The sequence below is a fragment of the Phaethon aethereus genome, assembly GCF_964289735.1.
Source record: "Phaethon aethereus genome assembly, chromosome: 8".
NCBI lineage: Eukaryota > Metazoa > Chordata > Aves > Phaethontiformes > Phaethontidae > Phaethon > Phaethon aethereus.
Window position 1 is genome coordinate 3899893 of NC_138584.1, and position 20392 is coordinate 3920284.

The 20392-nt window shown below is 60.5% G+C and overlaps 1 protein-coding gene across 1 annotated transcript; it reads right to left on the bottom strand.

Annotated features, from left to right (window-relative positions):
• Positions 1-1520: 1520 nt before the first annotated feature.
• Positions 1521-19560, bottom strand: LAMC2 (laminin subunit gamma 2; the record flags this gene model as incomplete). Its single annotated transcript, XM_082003019.1, is given in 24 exon segments — positions 1521-1771; positions 1980-2079; positions 2168-2326; positions 2919-3118; positions 3206-3320; positions 3676-3825; positions 4070-4214; positions 4767-4904; positions 5366-5445; positions 5725-5930; positions 6054-6207; positions 6528-6664; positions 6906-6941; positions 6944-7138; positions 7642-7821; positions 8640-8858; positions 9209-9321; positions 9666-9855; positions 9985-10107; positions 10476-10612; positions 10819-10917; positions 11854-11983; positions 14514-14702; positions 18763-19560. Coding segments are annotated over 24 exon segments (3528 nt in total). The 5' UTR covers positions 18845-19560.
• Between the last annotated feature and the right edge of the window lie 832 nt (positions 19561-20392).

Consider the following 20392-nt stretch of genomic DNA (forward strand, 5'->3'; position numbering starts at 1 on the left):
AAAGTATAAGGCAGACATATTACTCGGTATATCCTTATCAAGCAAAAGCATGGGCGCTGCTTTATCAGAGAATCAGAGCTAAGGAGGGGTGAGCGCGTCCCCCAGAGTGTCCTCCTCCATCAGGAGTGTCCTCCTCCATCTTTCACCACCACGCAGGTCAGAGGGCTTCAGCAGAGTCCACTTCCAGCATCCGCTGGCCCTTTTGTCCCCGCAGATGGCATCTAAAGGAAGCTGGGAGGGGTGTCGGAACGGAGCTGGGCCCACCGGAAAGCTGCGGGTGGGTGAAGGGAGCACTGTGGTGTTCGGCTCCTCCAAGCTCTGCGCAGATATACGGTGGGAAACCCTGCGGACAACCGCTTGAGCCTCTGAGAAACATCCAGCACCACGCGGGGAGGAGGGGAAAACGGGCAGCACCAAACCCGAGGCAGAGATGCACTCAAGACATCGTCAGTGTTATTTTACATGGATCGAATCAGGGTGCTGGCACTCCAGCAGGGTGGGATTGGGCTCAGACATGAGAGCTTGTGGCTGCAGACCCTTGGAGAGGGCATAAGGGGGTGGTAGGGAGACCCGTGCTTGCTCAGGAGGAGCTTTGACAAGAAAGCCATCCCTCGGGGCCTGTGGGACTGAAAAAGAAGTGTGGGAGAAGGAAAGGGGACCCTCTCCTCCTGGCTGAAGGGAGCAGGTGGAGCAGGAAAGACTTTCCACGTGAGGAGCCCCAGCACTTCCCTCTTCCCCTGCTAACCTGGGGTCCCCTTCTTCCCCCACCCGCACATCACCCTGCGCTCGCAGCCAGCTGACACCTCTATTTTTTTCCCTTTGGCAAAACAGCAACCACCTCACTGAGAAGCACCATGGAAGACCTGCAGCTTTATGAAAAGGGTCATCAGCAGCATCTGATGCTGAATCTCCAAGCCACAGCAAAAAGCCACACCAGCACCACTCCCAGCAAGGTGAGGACTGGGCATGCTGGGAGGAGAAAGCCCCGTGAAGCATCACCAGTGTCACAGGTCAAAACTCATCTCCCCCAGCTGCCACTTCACGCTGCTCGCTCCCTGCCTCCTGAGCTACCAAAGGTGAGGAAGACCCAGCGGAGAACATGAGGAGGTGGTGGCAGTGTCAAAAGTAAGGACAGAGACTCCTTCAGTGTGTTCCAGACGAGGAGAGGGGATCCACAGGCTCTGAACCATGCAAATTCCCAAGGCTGACACCAAGCAACCCCCATCTGCACCTCAGAAATGTTGTAGGAATGGGATGTTGTGCCGTCAGTAGCACCTTCAAGCAACCAGGCATCTCCTTCCTCCTGTGACCGAGGGACGGACCGCTTTGAAAAATCAGGGGCTCTCCAGGGCCAGCGTGACAACGCGAACCTCAGCCGCCACGCTGAACTTGAGGGTAAGGATCAGTTCAACACACACACACACACGCAGAGCCGGTCCTGCCGGGTTTGGGGAGGGCAGCTGGGCCAGGCTCTTCTGCCTTCACAGCCTGGCAGGTGCTGCAGCCTTTCCATAGCTCGCTCACGGCAACTCGATGGCTTTTGTGTTGTAACAGCCCGGAGGAAGACTCTTCTGGATATCCTCCAGGTTCTTAATATCCGCCAGGATCTCGTCAATGCTGGTCTCCAGTGTCCGCACCCGGGCCTTCTGCAGCACAGCTGTCTGCTCCAGCTCCGACATCTCATCCTTCAGCTGGTTGCTTCTGGTTTTGGCTTTGCTAAAATTCATCTCGAGCTGCTTCAAGGCATCCTCGTCCACAGCACCAGGTTGGTCTGTTGCACAGGAGGAAAACAAGGAAGAGGGAATGATTCATGGAGGCTGGGGACTAGATCTTTCTAGATACTTCATCTCCATCCTGCTGCCCAGCCCATTTACAGGCATCATCTGGGGAGGCTTCCCGCACAACTCCCAGTGCCCCTGCCTAGACCCCAGCGGGGACCTGTCTCTGTCCACGCCCTACAACAGCGGTGCAAAACCTACTCATCAGACGCAGCAGCTCTTCCAGGGCGCTCAACGTCTCCTGCACGACCACGCCTGCCCGGCCAGCCTTGGCGTGGACCCTCTGGGCTTCCTGAGCTGTCTGAAGAAGGGAAGGCAGCAGCTGTAAGCTGACATCCTACCCAAACTTCAACAGGGAAGGGGGCAAGGCGAGGGAGATGGGGACCCACCTCCTGTATCACAGTGGCATCCGCCTCAACCTCCAAGACCTTCCTCTCAAATTCGCCATCCGCTTCCTTGGCCTCGCGCTGCAGGGTGGCCACTGCCTTCTCTAGGTCAAGGACACCATCAGCTGTCTTGTTGGCTTCCACCTTTAGCCGTGTGATCTCCTAGGGAAAGCAAAGGGACTTTCAAGGGGCAGAGCACAGCTGAAATCAGTCTGGGTGCACTGGGGCATGGAGCTGGTGGAAACTGATTCCTTCCACAGGGACCCAAAATTATTGCAGGCTTTCCTGCAGCCTTCTTGTGCTCCCACCAGCTGCTCCAGAGAGTTTCTATGATTATTGCTCAACCCCTCCTGCAGACATCAGCGAATCCCTTGAGAATTACAACATACAGCCTGGGAGTTGAACCCAACAACAAGTCTGGGACCTTACAAACATGCCAGCAACTCAGGCTGTGGAAGCGAAAAATCCCTTTGGTCACCAAAAGGTGGCTACAGAGAGATGCCACAGAGGTCCTCACAGGACAACCATGCCTGCAAAGATCCCCATGCACCTGCTCATCTAGAGACAACTCTGTTATCTCTGCAGGATCCACTAGAGACAAACATCAGCCAAAAAGTCAAGGCATCAGGTCCAAAAGTCAACGCACCAGCTCCACCATGAAGTGGAGCTGGAGTTGCCACCTACCTCCTCTTCTTCCATGGTTTTCCCTTCCAAACCCCCTTCTGCCACCAATAGCACCAGGGCTTGCCCTCACCTGTTGGATCCCCATGGTCATCTCCTTTGCTTCCCCTGCCACACTGCTGGCTGCCTTGGATTTGGAGGCGGCACTGCCCAGGATTGCTTCAGCTCGGTCCGTCTTCTCCCTGGCACTTGTGACCATGCTGCTGATAACTGGTAGCCTCCTCATGGCGTCTTCAGCTTCCCTTCTCTTGTCATCTGCTTGCAGGTTAAACTCTGAAAGAAACACATGTGGAAACGAAGCCGTGCTGCCTCTGTGAGATCCCGCAGGGGAGAGGAAAGGAAGGGTTTCTAGGACATTACCCCGGAGGCTCTTCAGGATCTGTTCCACCTCGTAGAATGTGGTGTTGCCAGCGCTCACGGCTTGCAGGGCTGTGCTCCTGGTGAGGTTGGCTCGGGACAGCAGCTGCGTCAGCATCTGTGACAGGCCAACGGGACACAACAGGTGGATGAAGGACATGGTATGGGAGCATCGGACAGTCCCTCAACCAGCTCCAGCCCTCGTGAGTCATCTTGGCTCTAATCTTTCCAGGAACAGGTCGTTAACCTGCTCACGTGGAGGAGGTGCGCTGGTGAGACCCTGCACCGGCAGCTCCGCGCACATGGTGGGGTCTCCCACCGGCTCCAGAAGACCAACCCCAAGTGGCTACGTTTCTGGGGAAGGCGACCAGGCCAGGACAGCACGTAGCAGCGGTGACGCCATGGGCTTCCCACCAGGGCTCCAGCTCATGCTGAAGACGACTCAAGCCAGAGCCACCCAGCCAACCTCTTACCGCTCTCTCGCCCTCTCCCCTCCGCAGCAACCGCTTGATTTCTTCCTCCCCGCGCCCCGTGCGGCTCTGCAGCTGCCTGTGCTGTGCCATGGAGGTGTCCACCAGGCTCAGGAGAGCGCTGGCGTCCTGCTTCAGCCGTGCCGCCTCTGCCTGAAACAGAGACGCGATGACTGCCTGGGGGTCCCGGCGTCTCCCCGGCGCTCACCAGGGACCACAGCAAGCAGTGACGGCCGCTTGCCTCTTGCTCCTTGTGCCATGGCCAGGAGGGGGCAAAAGGGTGGGAAGGTGCATATCCAGCGGCTCCCCAGCCCTGGGAAGGGCTGAGGTGCTGGCAGGGAGGGCGTAGGGGAGAGCGAAAGGGGGTCTCATGGTCCCACAGGCACAAAGCCCTCACCTCAAAGGATGCGATGTCGGTCTTTGTCAGGCGGGACAGGGAGCTGAGGAGCACCAGGCTGCCCTGATACACCTTGTCTGCCGCAGAGGCCATCCCGTCAGCCCCAGCCTTCAGGCCTCCGGCCAGCGACTTCAGCTCCTCGTACCTGCACGGACACGAGGTGGAAGAGCACGGCCGCAGCCGAGCCGCCAACCCCGCACCGCAGCATGGGTGCTGCCTCCTGCACCCACTTGTTGACACTCCCCAAGCCCTCTCCGAGGCCCCACGCAGACGTATCACTCGGGGAAAGCTAATTGCCAACATCGCCCGCGTGCCAGCCCCTCCGCCAAGCCGGGCAGCCACTGGCTCCTCACTCCCGCTCCAGAAACCAAAGGTGTTTCATGTCAGTTGAACCCTCACAGGCTCCACGGTGGCTCTGCTAAGCCCTGCCGAACCGCGGGGTATTTCCCCTTGAACATCCCCCTCCAGCTCCTCTGTTTCACCCGGGGCTGTGGCGCGCAGAGTCCCAGCATGGTGGTGGGCTCCGGAGGGGCACCGGCCCGACCACCCAGCCATGCAGCCGTGCCTGCCCTACCTCCGGCCGCAGGCTCCTGGTACCCAGCCGGGGAGGCCAGGGAGGGGGCACGGACGCTTGGCCACCCCCCTTCTTGCACCCACGTCCCCCCAGGACACGCGGGCGGGCGCAGCCACCACTCACTTCCCGAGCAGCCCTCGCAGGGAGCCGGAGTCGGCCGCCTCTCCGCCGGCGGCCGCACGCACCAGCTCCAGCGCCTGCCGTGCGTCCTCCCGTGCCGCCTCCGCCGCTTGCTCGATGGTGTTGGCGGCTTGCAGGTGGCTGCAAAACGGGGGGGAGGGCTCATAAGAAAGGTTTCCCACCCGAGTTTTCCCCAACGGCTTCCTTTACCCTTGTATTGGGCGATGCTGGGCCGCACCCCTCCTGGGAAAGGCAGCGTGTTGAGGAAGGGGACCCGTGTTTCGCTCGCCCCTCCCGCACCCCCCAAGGGAAGAGGAGCACTAGAGGGGAGGCGGGTGCTGCCTGTTCCAACTGGACACCCACGGGCCAAACTCTGACCCCAAATATGCTCCTAAAACACACCCGAGACCACCCTCAAAGGCAACCGAGGGGAGCTCCGCAGGGCAGCGCGGCCAGCCCAGCAGCCACATCTGCCCCGGCCCCAGGGCTGGCAGCTGCAGCCTGGGGGCCTGGGTGAGGACCCCCGAAAGGGACCTGCTGGGCACCCAGTAGGATCTCAGCCCCCCTCCCCTCTCTCTCAGCCAGTGGCAGGAGGGACTCACCCGTCGGCCAGTCTCAGAGCCTCCTGGGCCAGCATCAAGAACTGATTCGAGCCCCCGGGAAGGTTTGAAACGGGAATGGTCTGAGGAGGGAAGGAGGGAGGCGTGAGTGCTCTTCCCTGCCCTCCATCCGATTCAGCAGTGAAAGAGGCAACTTGTGGCACCTTAAACCTCCACAGCCCCCCAAAGACCCCCACCAGCACCTCTCCAGGTCCCAGCCCTACAAAAAGGACCACCAGAGTATCTTCTGCGCTCAGAAAACAAACGTAATAACTGGAATACGTTAAAACCTTGTTCTCTCCAGGGATTTTTTTTTCAGCCCTGGGCAGGACTAGGAGCGCATCACGCGGGGATGCTCTTACCACCCGGCGCAGAGCGGCTCCGCTGCGGTCCAGGTCCAGCCTGGCTCTCTCCAGCAGCCGCCGGGTCTCCTGCACCTGCCTCTCGTACTGGCTCCAGAGAGACCTCAGCCTCCCCGCTGTTGCCTTGACCTCGTCCAAGCGGCTCTGCGAGCTGGACTCTTGCCCCTTCATCTTGGCCACGCGGCTTTCCAGAGACCTGTCAGAGGCTGGTGAGAAGGAAAGAGGAAGGCTGAAGAGAAACTCATCGCTGAGCAAAAAGGCTCAGGCAGAAAAACCCTCCCCTGATACAGCCCCGACGGCCCCATCCGAGGGCAGCAGGCGAGTGGTACCTTGCAGGCTCAGGGCTTCCCCAAGGATGGTCCGCAGCATCTCCTCGGCCAGCTGCATCCTCCCCTCCAGCTCCTGGCTCTCGGCCCCACCGCCAGCTTGCACCTCCGAGGACAGCAGCTCCAGCTCCGCCAGCTGCCGCAGGGACAGGTCCACCTGCAACCACAGCAGGGCTGTCAGCCAGTGAGATGCTGAGCCCGTGGTGGAAAGACCAGGGTGGGAACCGTGCCCACAGTCCGGCCAGAGAACGGAGAGCCAAGCGAGGGCTCATTTTTGGATGGTGCCCAGCGGGCCAGCAGCTCTAGGTCCGTCAGCTGAATCGGGTGCAAACCCAAAGTTCAGGTGCAGCCTGCAAAATCACTCCTCGCTCGCAGCAGGAGGAGACGCCTGAGGAGGCCGGGAGGAGATGCTCGAGGGTGAGCGTACCGCTGCAGCCCTTGCCGTGCCATGGCCCCGGGGCTGGCGCAGGCGCTCACCTGCGCTTTCACCTGGCCATAGCAAGCCGGGCACTCGCTCTCCTCGCAGCTGGGACCCTCAAAGCCAGGCTTGCAGATGCAGCTCCCATCGCTCCCGCACTTCAGGGGCTCGGCTCCGGGCGAGTCGCAGGCGCAGGCTGTGAGTCGGAGTGGCAGAAGTTCGAAGGAACCTGTCCCCACCTTAAGTCCCAGCACACCCCCCCACCCGCCCTCTCCCCCTGCTTTCCTCCCACCGTCTAGCCCTGTGCTCCGGTTCCTGCTCTCTGCTCCCACTTCCCAGCCTCAGCTTTTGCAGCATCCCCCTTCCCATCAAGCCACCCCGCACTCCGGCATGGATTTTCTCACTCATCCCCAGCTCAAATGGTGCCCGTCTCCCACCTCTGCACTTGTCCGCAGGATCAGGGGCCAGGGGGTCCCGAAGAAGCCGTCTTTGCAGCGGTCGCAGTAGAAGCCGGCGGTGTTGTAGATGCACTTGAGGCACTCGCCCGTCCGGCGGTCGCAGTTCCCCACGGCGTTGGGCTCCACGTTGCCGTTGCACCGGCACGGCTGGCAGGGCCGGGAAGCCGCCGGGTCTCCAAAATAGCCGTCGGCACAGTACTCGCAGTTGGCTCCTGGGAAAGGAGAGAGGAGGAGGAGCTCACGCTCTTGCCCAGAAGGCAGAGGCTGCCTCACTCCCTCTGGCCCACAGAAATGGGGGCATTCGGCCCCGTCAGGGCTGGCACAGGAGCCTCTCCGCTCTCCTCGCCGCCACAGCCAACACACGATGCTCCGGGCAGGCTCTTGAAAGCTGGGTGCAACAACTGACCTCAGGCAAGCCGTTTTCTATTTGTTTTTTTCCTATTTTTCTGTTCCCCTCCCTCCCCACCCATCCTTTTTCCATCCACATTATCTGTTCAGATGAGAACCTTTCCCGGGTCAGGGCAACGCATGTTTACGCAGCCCTTCTGGCTGAAGCACCCCGTTTCGGGCAGGAGCGGCCGTGCTGCAGGCAAGCCGGGCTGAGAAGATGGGATGACCCGCCCAGCTCCGAGCGTCCTGGCCTGCCGATGCCCGCATCTCCCCGCTGCGGCTCCGGGGAAAGACAGAGCAGAGGCGACCCGGAGGAGGGCGTTACCGGCAGCTCCAGGAGGGCAGCGGTCGCAGACGACCTCCTCGCCGCCCGGCACCGCCGAGCAGCCTTGGCCGTTGCCGCAGGGGCAGGGCCTGCAGCCGTGGGGCTGCCAGGGGTCTCGGTAGAAGCCGAAGGGGCAGCTGACGCTATTGCCCGCGTTTTCGTCTCCCGAGTAGCATTCACCTGAAGGAGGAAGGAGAGGGCTTAGGGCAGTTTGCTCTCACCCCCGGTGGGACACCTTCCACCCCTCCACCTGCCGGCCACCCCTCGCTGGTGGCTGTGCCACCCCCTGCAGCACAAACACCCATGGTCCAGCATCCTCCACCGGAGCCCTTGCGGTCCCCACGTCTGCCCATACGCCCTTCATTCCTCTGCCCATCCGTCCGTCACCACGCAGGAGGGACCGTGCCCGGCTCCTGTAACGGGAGCTCTGCGAGACCCCACGGAGGAGCCCGTCCCACAGTATCAGGCTGGCCATCACCGCCCAAAGGTGGCTGGATCTCGTTTTTCACAGCCCGTGGAGCTCCCGAGGAGCCACAGCTTGCCTTTTGTGCCTCCCGGTCAATGCTCAGATATTTGGAAATTCAATTCCAGTTCAGACTTGGAAAACAGTGACAGCTTAACTTTGCATTACTTTGACTTTACGTGGCATCACGGTGGGCTATTTTAATGAGACAGGTAGTAAAATATGTTTACATCACTGCTATCTACAGACACCGCACTTACTTTTACAATAAGAAGTCAGAAAAAGTTTTTTAATGCTCTCCACGCAGTAGGAGAGGTTTTTTCTCTCTCCAATGAGCATCACCTAAGCCACATTTGATCCCAGTGCATCTTTCCTGCTTCTAGGCTTTGGGGAGTTCCACCCGTGACGTTCCAGCCCCGGTCTCGCCCCACTCCGTGCCCCCCACGCCCCCCTACAGCTCAATTCTCAGGGTGCAGGCAGCCGCCCTGCGACCCCATAGTCCCCACAAGCACGAGGCGGTGGTGGCTTCTCTCACCGGTGTCGGGATCACAAATTCCTCCCCCTTGGCAACCGCAGGGCACGCAGATGCTGAACGGCCCCAGGCCAGGGGCATCTCTGCGGTAGCCAGGGGCACACCTCTGGCAGAACTGCCCCCCGTACCCCGCCGGGCACTGGCAGTGCTCCACCCAGGGAGCGCGGGCACCGGCGCCGGGCCGCGCCGACACCAGGGTGACGTTGTCGATGTAGCCGGTGCCTGGAGGGAGATACAGCCCATTACCCACAGGGGCCAGCAGCTCCGCCGGCAAGTCCCCCGCACCCGGGACCCCGCACAGGTTGCGTGTTTCCTTACAGCACCCACAGGCAGATGGGCCGGAGACAAGGTTTTGCTGTCCCCACTGTTGCCATCCCGCCCAATCCCTTCGCAATTTAATTTTGCCCACATTAGGGCACTTTTTATTAGTTGTTTTATTATTATTATTATTATTATTATTATTATTATTATTATTTAATACCTTTCAGCAAAGGCGTCTCCATCTGGAGACTCGGCGTCTCCAGCAACGAGGAGAAGCCAACCGTGTGCTTGCACGCTCTGCCTCCACTTACTGTACTCCCCAAAGGTGGCTCGGATCCAGAGAGCTGTCAGGTTCCCCAGCAGCCTGCGATATTCCAAGTGATTCAGCCTCGGGCTCCACTTGCTGCTCGGGTGCTCATCCAGCCTGCCCGTGGGAGGAGGGAGAAGTGGAACCGGTTTCAAGAAAAGGAGATGCCTCATCAAGAAAATGCAGCAGCCCTCGCCCGTCTCCCTCCTGAGCTCAAGGCTTCGGGGAACAACCTCCACCCATGCGACTGACCCCGACCAACGCACCCGGCCCAACCCCAAGCCAGATTTTCTACCGCACTTCTCACGAAGTAACCTCCTCATCTGGGAGAGAAGCACCTGAGATGCACCCAGCCCAAACCAGGTAACAACGTGCCACCTCCAAAGGATCACAGCTGAACCCAGGAGCTCCTTGAAGGTGCAGATTTTCTTGCTCAGTCTGCCCCAAACATCCCCCTTTACCTGAACGTGTACATCTGGCTGATGCCGCAGGGCAGGACCTTCCCCTGGGGCAAGAAGGGGGCCGTGACTCTCAGGCCATCTCCTTCCAGGACCACGTCATGCCGAGACGGCTCTCGTCCCCCTCTGTCCAGGCGGTAATCAAAGGAGAGCGTCTGGCCGTAGCTCAGCTGCTGGTCCCCGAGGAATTTTGCTGCGAAGGGAAGGAACGGAGAAAATTAAAGGCTTAAAATCTTGCCTTCCCCCTAAAGGCTCGGTTCACAGGATCAGACCGAGCAAAGGGGACAGCGTCACCTCTCCCCCTCACTGACCCCGCACCTACCAGGCGCCACGAAGTACGTTGGCTCGGATGTCCTCGCCGCTATGAAGGCATCCTGGTGGCGCGGGGACCACTGGAGCTGGGCTGGGGAGCCACTGTCGTGGACGCCTCGCCAGCCGTCGGCACCTGGAGCGCCGACGAGGAGCAGTCAGCGGGGACGGGGAAGGTGTTTCCCAGACTCCAGCACCTTTCTGGAGCTGTGTCTTATCAAAACCTCCGGCCTCCTACCCCTTGACCTCTGAGCGGGCAGCGCAGATACCCCTGTGCTGATACGTCTGAAAATAAGCCCGGCTGGGCACGGGGCTTTCCTCCCACGTGGCAGAAAAGAGGCGGTGGAGCAAGCCTGCGCTCCCCGCTTCTGCCTGCGCTCCAGCCATCCCACCCACCAAAGCGCAGGGACCCCCGACGGGGCGGCTCCTCCGGCGCGTCAGGGAGCAGGGAGAGGGACGGCAGCCGCCCCCAGGAGCCGCGGGGATGTCCTGCTGGGGCTTCACCTTGCCGGAAGGTGGAGGTGATGTTGTAGACGCCGTGGTTGTCTGCGCTGACGCAGGCGGCCGAGTGCCCGTAGCAGAAGCAGGGGGAGCATCCCGCGGGGTTTCTGGCATCCAGGTTGTAGAAGTTGCGCTTGCACCTGGGACGGAAGAAGGTGACAACGTTCAAGTCTGACTTCTCCCGTTCTCGGTCGATACAACCAGCCCGCCGACGACAGCCGCGCAACACAGCCGTCGCCGCGGCCTGAGGTCATCGCCAGGCTGGGATGGCGAGACGAGCGTGCGGGCACCGCCGGAGACGGAGGACAAGCCGCGCAGCCGTCCGGCAAGCCCTCCCGGCACCCACCTCTCGCACCGCTCTCCGGTAGCGCTTGCCTTGCAGACGCAGCGGCCGGAGGGGCAGCCCCCCACGCTGCCCGCCGGGTCGCACTCGCACTGTGGGCTCCTGCAACGGGGACACAGCAACCTCCACCTGGATTTCCAGCTCGGCCCGGGAGCTCAGTGCCCCCAGCTGTTATACAAGGCAGCAAAGAGCTCCCCCCCCAGCTACCAGTCCCCTGGTAGAAGGAGAAAAAAATCGGCAGAGCGTCCCTCTACGTGATCCGGCTGCAGCAGCACGGACGCCAGGCTGGGACGGCACCCGGCACCGCTGCCGCTGGGCACCCCAGAGCACCAGCCTGCAGCCGCCCCGGCTGCCTCTCGGCAGCAAGACCCACAGACAAGAGCAAAGCGAAGCTCTGCTGAGCTCAACTGACCCCAGCTGAGCTCCAGCAGCAGCAACGCCCCGGGGAGGCTCGGGCAGGGGCCGGCACCGCCGCGGGCAGCCGCCCCTCGCCGGTGGCCGCCCCTCGCCCGCAGCCTTCGCCTGCCGGAAGGCTCGGAGGAGCGGCGGCAGGGTGGAGCGAGGCAGAGGACGCAGCGCTGAGGAAGCCAAACCAGAAACGCTTCAAAAGGCGTTGAAACGGGGCTCCGTGCAAAGGAAGGAGCCGGGTTTCGCATGCGCAGGTTTGCCCGGGGGCAGTCCTTGCGAGCGGCACCGACACCGGGCAAACCCACGCGCAGGCGGGTTGTATTTTACACGGCTGGCTTGGCTGGTGCCTGCTTGGCATTATCTGGGCAATAAAGCAATCGCTTCGCTCTGGTTTTGACGCTATTGTGTGGCAGCGAGCCCTACGGGCTGGAAGGAAGGTCCAGCCCTGCTCGAGGCTGCTCTCTCCCAGTGAGATTAGCTTAGGGCTGTCGGCATGCCGCCGCAAAACACGCTGCCTCTGCTCCTGCACGGGGTGATTTCAGCCAGCATGGGCTCTTTACAGCAGCTGGGAGAGCTCTGGAGGCTGTCCCTCCAGCTGTCCCCATGCCAGCGACGGTCGCCAGCACTTACTGCCCGCTCCTCCGGCACCCGGCCTCAGAGAGGGACTCGAAGCCCGGCTGGCACTGGTCGCACTTCTTGCCCATCACACCGGGTTTGCAGCTGCACCGGCCGTCGCTGTCACACCGCGGGCCAAGGGCGCCTGCGGAAAGAACGGCAAGAGAGGTTCGGATGGACACGAGCCCGCGCCCTCCTGGTGATGCTGCCAGTGGGACAGGGGAGCAGAGCACGACACCATCACTGCAGCAGCAACCCAACCTCAGCGGCAGGTCCCCCCGTGAGGTCCCGGCACAGGGCTGAGACACCAGGCCTGGCTATTAACGATGTTCCAGCCTCCCCGATCGATGCAGGAGGCTTGGAGGAGATAAATCACAGCAGGCATTGACCATATGCCCAGGACAAGGATCTTCTTCCCTACTATAAAGGTCATTGTGAAGGACAAGGTGGACTCCAGGGCACACAAACCAAGTGGAGAATTAGTTCTTCTTTGCCAGACCCTCTGCCAGCAGACGTCTGTGCGACTTGATTTCAGTGCCGCCACAAGGACCTTACGGGGCCGAGGGCCATGGTGGGCTCTTTCATGTCTGACCTAGTGCTGTGCACATGTAGGCACTGAGAGGAGAGGGTGCCAGAGCCGTCCTGCTGCTGGGCCCTCCCTGCACACCAGCACGGGGGGCATCCGTGGGGATATTCGCCCTCCCACCACCTCAAAGCCTATCGCTCTGTTCTCTTGCCATATGTTTTTTTTATGTTCAGGTGGTGCTTCTAGTGACCTTCCTGCACCGACAGAGCCCAACAGGCAGGTCAATACCTACAGCACCTCAGTGCAAGAGGTACGGGCTACCTGCTGCAGAGCAAGCCAGAACCTGATGAGGGTGAAGGAGCCGTCACATTCACCGTGTTAACCACCACAAGACCCACAGAAAACACTGCAGAGCTCGAAATCCCATCTCACGGCGCTGCAACCCGCAGAAAGCCACGGGAGGAGCTGAGTGGAAGTCCTGTCAGGAAGTCCGGACAGCCTTCTGTCCGTCCCCAAGCGCCGCGGCCCTTCGCACCACCTCCCCTACCGAGGCGCAACGCGGTGAACCCGGGAATTAGCCTTTCACTTTTACAATGCAATTAAAAGCCTTTGCGGAGCCCGCCAAACGTTTCAACACCCAGGAGGCAACAGCCTGACTCACAAAGCCGGTGAAAGCCACCGCTCTCATACTGGGGTTTGGCCACCATCCTCGAGATAAGGTAGCCAGGAGGGGCAAGAAGCTACCCACAGGGCAGGTGTCAGCAGGTTCATGGCCACCCGTCGCATTCAGGGCAGAGCGGAGCAGGGTCCCTCTCGGCAAGGCAGGGATTGTTATTGGAGATGCTGGAGGGAAGGGATGCCATCCAGGGGGACCTTGACAGGCTGGAGAAGCCAGCCCGTGAACCTCATGAAGTTCAATAGGGTCAAGTGCAAGGTCTTGCACTTGGGTTGGGGCAGTCCCCAATATCAGTACACACTGGGGGATGGATGGAGGGAGGGAGGGAGGGACAGGTGGATGGATGAAGGGATAGAGAGCAGCCCTGCCGAGAAGGACTTGGGGGTCCTGGTGGGTGAAAAGCTGGACAGGAGCCTGCAACGTGCGCTCACAGCCCAGAAGCCAACCGTGTCCTGGGCTACACCCAAAGCCGCGTGGCCAGCAGGGCGAGGGAGGGGATTCTGCCCCTCTGCCCCGCTCTGGGGAGACCCCCCTGCAGTGCTGCGTCCAGCTCTGGAGCCCTCGGCACAGGTGAGACACGGACCTGCTGGAGCGGGGCCAGAGGAGGCCCCAGCGAAGCTCCGAGGGCTGGAACAGCTCTGCTGGGAGGACAGGCTGGGAGAGCTGGGGGGGCTCAGCCTGGAGCAGAGAAGGCTCCGGGGAGACCTTACTGCAGCCTTTTGATATATAAAGGGGGCTCGATATACAAAGGCGAGCTCTGCAAAGGCTTTTAATTGCATTGTAAAAGTGAGAGGATAATGCCTGAGTTCACAGTGTTGTGCCTCGAGAGGGGACGTGGTGCAAAGACAGAGAGACTTTTTACCAGGGCCTGTAGTGCCAGAACAAGGGGCAAAGGTTTTAAACTGAAGGAGAGGAGTTTGGATTGGACGTAAGGAAGAAATGTTTCATGAGAGTGGTGGGACGCTGGAACAGTTGACCCAGAGAAGCTGTGGATGCTCCATCATTGGAAGTGTTCAAGGTCAGGCTGAACGGGGCTTTGAGCAACCTGATCTAGTGAAAGATGTCCCTGCCCATGGCAGGTAGGTTGGACTAGATGATCTTTGAAGGTCCCTCCCAACCCAAACCATTCTGCGAGCCCGCCATTATTTTGGGGGGGCAGGTGGGTTTTGAAGCCTGGCTGCAGCCTGGAGCTGCTGAGGGGTTCAAAACGCCCAGCACCGAGCGGTGAAGCACCCGGGTGTGGGCCCTGCCATGACTGACCGTGCAGCAACACAGCGCTGGGCTCTGGCACCTCCCCAGACAACCCCACCCGGAGCCAGGCTTGCCCCTCCTGCGATGCCCTGGGCCGGTGTGCGGGCACCCAGACCTAGCCCACGTGCTCAGCAGGGCCGAGGGACACAGAAGGCTGCAGGAGCTTTTAGCCCCCCTACACCCTTGACCCAACCCTTCCCCTCCCGGCGGGCGGCCACGTACCCCAGGGGTGGCAGTGGCAGGGCAGGCAGCAGTCCTCCTCCCGCTGGCGGAAGAAGCCCTCCTTGCAGCGCTCGCAGCGGGCTCCCTCCGTGTTGCCCAGGCAGCCGAGGCAGCGGTACCCGTTCCCCGTCTCCCTCAGGAGGTGCCAGTCGAAGATGCACTGCCTGGACATCCCGTTGCAGTCGCAGACTGGGGAGAGGAGAGAGAGACATCTCAAACCATGCTTAGAGATGAGGGCACCAACTACAAAGCCGTTAAGCCCACCCTGATGCCCAAGGAACAAGCCCAGGCGATGCAAACGTCCCCTTCTTGCTCTGCGAACAATGAGCCCCGTCCCCACGCGTCTGCGTCCATCAGCCACGTGCCGCCGCCGCCCCAACATCCCCGCGCTTTGGAGCGATGCCCGCTTTCGCTTCCAATGCAGCTGGGGACGGGCAAACCCCCCGAGCCACGCAGCCCCGCTCCACAGCGCGGCACGGCCAGACATGTTCTCCATCCTTCCAGCACAGTGAGGTCTTTGAGAAAGCAGAGATGGTAAACAAAGCCCCAAACCTTGTCCCAGTAAGAGCATGGGGAACTTTACTGGGAAGATGCCTGAGGTTATGCTTGGTTTCACCCAGCCTCTGACCAGGATTGAGCCCAGAAGGAAAAGCTCAACCAACTTCCACCAGGTGCCTCCACCTGGGTCTGTGACAGAAGTGTCCTCCTGGCCAAGCGCAGGGGTGATGAGGAGCGGTTTGTGATCAGAGGAGCTTGGTGGAAGGGTGCCAGCTGAGAGGGAGATGTAAAAAAGGTTTTGGCAGGATTGCACAGATCATCTCACCCCACCCCGCCCAGGAAGAAAAGCTGCAGCTGCCAACATCGCTGCACGACGAATGCCAGGAGGGACGGGCTTGAGACTGTGCATCCCGCTAAAGCCAGGACAAACGGGACCTCTGGAGGGCAGGCTGGCAGACACCTTCCCAGACACGCTTGTTCCAGCACTCTTCTTCATGGCCTTGCCCAGATCTTCTCCTGAAGCCACCTCTCATCTGCTTGCCAAGCCCCCAGCGGCCAGTACCAGAGCGTTTAAGCCTGCGGACGTTTCTTTCAGACAAGTTCCTCCGTGCCACCGAGGGGAGTGGACACGGCCGAGGGAACGACCGGCAAAGGTGGGCAGGAGAAACACCCTGAGGGAAACAGCAGGGTCCGCAGGGGTGGGGGGCCCGCTGACCCGTGGCTCCGAAGCGCTCCGGCGCTGCCGTGGGACCCTCGACCTCGCTCCCCTCTGAGGGCACGGCGGGGCGGAGGAAAGCCAAGGGCGAGCAGAAACCCGCAGGCAGCGGGTTGTACGGGGTACACGCGGAGGCTCGCTCTTCCCAGCGCTCGTCCGGCGCGGCTCGGCCCAAGGGCGGAAGGTTCTCGTCCTCTGCGCCCGTGGCTGCCGGCGGCGAAGCCTGTGCCGCCCGCGCACGCCTGTTAACACCCGCATACCAGACCCAGGCACTCAGCAAGCGGCGGCCCAGCCTGCTGCCACGGAGGGAGGTGACCTCATGCGCCAGCAAACAGGGAAAGGGATTTTTTTCCAGCTCCGGCAAACAGTTTTGGGTTTTTTTTTCCCCTTGCAGCCTGGCTGCGAGGAGACCAAAGCTTTACAAGACCTTCTGCCACCCCAGCCTGCTGGGTGGGGACCTGGAGTGCAGAAGTCCTGCCCCGTAGGGTATGAGAAAGCATCTAGAGCTTCGGTGGACATCACCAGTGACCGAAGGGCAGGACAATACAAACAACCCACCAAAAAGCAGCAGCGTGGGACTTGCTCGAGGCGTTTGTGCTCACCTTCACAGCGGGACTGCTTGGGGTCAGTCCCACCCCTCATCCCTCCACCCTAAAGCTGTTGAACTCCACCCACACATCACCCCACGTCTACGTGATCTGAGGGATTTACTGGGTTGCTAAATTACAGATGTGAGCGCCGTTCCCCCAGGGAGCAAAAAAAACCTTTTTTTCAGGTCTTGCTGTGAGGCTGCCGCCTTTAAGATGCCGTTGCAGATGAGTGCCACCACCTCACCGGCATAGCTGTTCCTGTTGCTGGTCTTCTGGTCTTCTCCTGGAAACCTGGGCACTCCAGCAGATTAATCTTTACCAAGAGCGAGGCAGGGGAGCTGCTAACGAGATGCTCGGAGGTGAGGACCAGCTGGGGACAGGATCCCTTTGGTACCCAGGTGCCCTGAGGCTCTGCCCTGAGGTCGTCCATTTCTCAGGCAGCTGTGGAGAAGAACCAGCTCCACAGAGGAGAAGCTTCGCAGCTGGATTTCTTACCGCTACGTGGGGATGAGGGAGGTCCATGCACCCAGCAGGACATCGTTCCCCCAACTCCTGCCCAGCAGAATAAGGCATGAAAAACGCTTGCTTGCTATGCTGAGACACATTCCCGCATCAGAAAGGCTCTCAGGAGGAGGCAAGCTGCTTCAGACCTCTTAAATGGTTATCTTAAACGCACAAAACCAGAAAATGAGCTTGGCCCTGGGTCTGCAAGGAGCAGATCTGATAGCTCCATGCGCAAGAGTGGGTCTGCACAGGCTACTCCTTTCATCAAGGGATCAACAGAGCTCTGCATGCAACGAAGCCTCCAGGACAACACAAGCCGTTCCCGGCTCCATGCTTTTGGGACGGTGACCCAGAAGGCCGTCCCATCTGCTACCCCAAGTCCCAGGTTTCCCCACCACCTGGTTCCACAGCTTTCCCGCTGCAGGAAGACCTGCCTGCGTCTGGTGGGCCTCCATCAGCATCATCGGGAAGAGGCCACACACTGGGAGCCAGAACCCGCCCCTCGGTGCCTTCCCCTTTCCGACGCGCCAAGTCAGACACCTTGCCGGCGCGGTGGAGCTCTGACCTCCGAACCCGGGGAGATGCCTTCAGCCACCGTGTGCACACGCCAGCGAGGCGAACGCACGCGCGCTTGGGCAGGGCTCTGCGCAGCTCGGAGTGCCAGCGCCCCGTCCGCCGCCGTTCGGCCGGGCCGGACGTGAACCTCGTTTGACTCAAGCGGTTCATTGGCAAGCAAAAGGGGATTACGGGTGCTAATTACGAGCACGCATCGAGCACCGGGACCGGAGGGGTAACAGCACGAGAGACTAATTTACGGCGCCGAACCACCTCGGAAAGCCTGCTGCGGCGTAGAAGCGCGGCCGGTTGTCCACCGTCGCTTTTACACGTGCAGAGAAGGAGGTTCAGGAGTCCGTGGAAAAGCAGCGGTTGCCTACATGCTGCCAGGAAAGGGCGAGGGGGGAATTCTACGTCAGTATTTTAAAACTTGCATGCAATTAAGGCTGCTGTAATAATTATCCAAGTAGCATGTAAAGCACATCAAGTTGGGTTTTTTTAAAAAACCAAAACAAACACTCATTCAGCACTTTTTGCCCCCCTACCACATTGTACTGCACGCAAAGGAAAACTGATAAAGGACCAGTTCAAGCCCAGCAAGCGTATTTCAGAACACCAGTACTGCAGACAAAAAAAAAAAAAAAAATTTGAAATGGCTCAGCATTTACAAAATACACGTAAAGACCCGGTTTTGGCCCAACATGCCCATCTCCAGACCGTAAGCCAACGCGACTGACACCCTGATATTGAATGACCGCTTAAACGCCCCTGCATCGCCCTCTCCGCTACAACTGCACGTGCCGGAGGATCCCCTGGGTTTTTGAAGCCCGCCGTCGCTCCGCGTGCCGCGGGGGACCCGCCGCCTCCCACGAGGCGCGGCGTGGCCGTGGGCGCCTCGTACGCCCCGGCCGACTGGCACGATCCACCGACGCCGCACGCGTTGCTACAGGCAGACCAGATCCGGGACGCTTCCAGCTCTTCCTCGGGCTTAGGGAAAGTTTCAGTTATGGCAGCGGCAGGCAGAGCGGCCGCCGGTCCCTGGGCCACGCTGGTGCTCGCGCCCGAATCCCGCCCGAGCAGCAGGGCTTTCTACGGAAGGCAAGCAACCGCACGTAACTAAGTTATTTAAAGTGGACGCCAGTACAAAAACAAAGTCCAAATGCTCGTGGGGTGTTTAACCCCCCAGGAAACGTAAGGAGAAGCACCTGTGGGTGCAATTTTAATCCCAAAGGCAGGCGAGGAGAGTACCTGAGCAGGGTGCTGCAGCGCCCGGCCATCTCCCAGCTACCGGGACCTGCCGGCACCGGGGCAGGGCCGCCAGCAAAGCCGCCGGCGGGATCGCACGTCAGCGCGAAAGCGGGACGGGCCGACCTTCCCGAAGCCTCACCTTCTCCTCCGTCGGCGCTCAGGGCTGCAGGAAGGAGAGACGCCGCGAGGCAGCCGAGGGGCAGGAGCCAGCACCCAGCCATTTCTTCTGCCGGGGAGCACAAGCCCCCGCTCCGGCAGGGCTCACGACCGGCTGCCTGTTGCTTTTTTTTTTTTCCCTCTTTCGGGTGGTTTTTATCGGCTGCTCCACCTGAGTCACTCCCAGCAGGAAGAGCGCGTGTGCCGTGGGCTGACTCACCCGAGCACAGGGAGCCCAGCCCAGGGAGCGCGGGCGGGCGCCCGCGCCGTCGGCGGGGCGCAGCACCCCGAGGACCTCCTGCCTGCGCCCTTCTAGGGGTGCTGGCTCATGGGGGAAGATTAAAGCGTAGCCGCAGCGCCCACCGGCACCCCGCTCGCCCAGCTCCATCCCACCCGCCGCTGCTGCCTCCACGGGCAGGGCACCGGTGCTGGCTGGGGAGGGCCGGGCTGCCCGGGCACGCAGGCGGCTTGCAGGAGCTAAATGAACCACGATGAGCTCACGGGAAGCCTGGGGAGGGCGGACGGGGACTGCCGGCTCACAAGCCAAGTCCAGGCAACCAACCCGCAAGAGCAGGGCTCCTCAAGACCAGCCTGAAGAGGTGACTAGCGGGACTCGCAGCCAAGCACGGCTGGGGGTGCAAAAAGACCCTGCGGACAGCTTGGGCACGTACTCAGAAAGCAGATCTATTGGGATTTACAAGACAAGCGTCAGGTTCTGGAAATCCCCAGACCTAGAAATGGGGTGGAGGCCAGGAATCATCCTGCGTGTTTGTCTGCTTCTGCTCCGGAGGGAAAAAATGAGGTTAGATGGGTCCTTGGCCGAACCTCGTACAACCACTTCTATGCTAGAAGGAGGACAAGGAGTGAAGACAGAGAGGAGGCAAGGCTTGCCTGAGGTCGCTGATGGAGCCAGGGTGAGGATCCCAGGGTCCGCAGCCCCAGGTCGGTTAGCATTTTGATCTCAAGGGTAGCCAACGAGCCACACGACGTGAAAGCCAGTTCCACCTTGCTCCTCACCTTTGCCCCGGAGGAGGACACGACCACTTCTACAAGGGAGGAGAGAAATCTGGAGGCGGGGGTCCTCCTAGTCCTGCATGCATCAGAATAAGTGAGATGCCGGCACATCCACCTGACCTGGAAAAGCAGCCCACCAGAGGATGACAAGGAAGGACGGATCTCGGGCTGCATCACAGCTGCCCCTGCTAACTGCCAGGGCACACCTACTGTCACAAGTGAGTGGTCCGTGAGCACCTTTGGATGGAATGAAGACACCTAACAAACACATTTGCCCCCAGACTAAGACACAAGTTGCCTTTCGGGTCACTTTCTACATTAGGGACTGAAACTCAACCCAACAAACAACGGTGCTGACGGGCTGCTCGTTTCAGAGGTAACAAACCCAGGGTGATTAACACTTAGGTCCTCATCTGAGCCTCTTACACTGCCCAACAGCCTCCAGACACTCATGCACCTGGAGCTGACTCAGAGGGCTTTCCTCCGCAGCTCCTGGTGATCTCATGGGCGCAACCAGCCCGAATTCACCACATCTTTGCACCTCCCTTTGCCGAGCTTACCCACCTCCGCTGACTGAGTCAGCTATCCTTTATGAACAG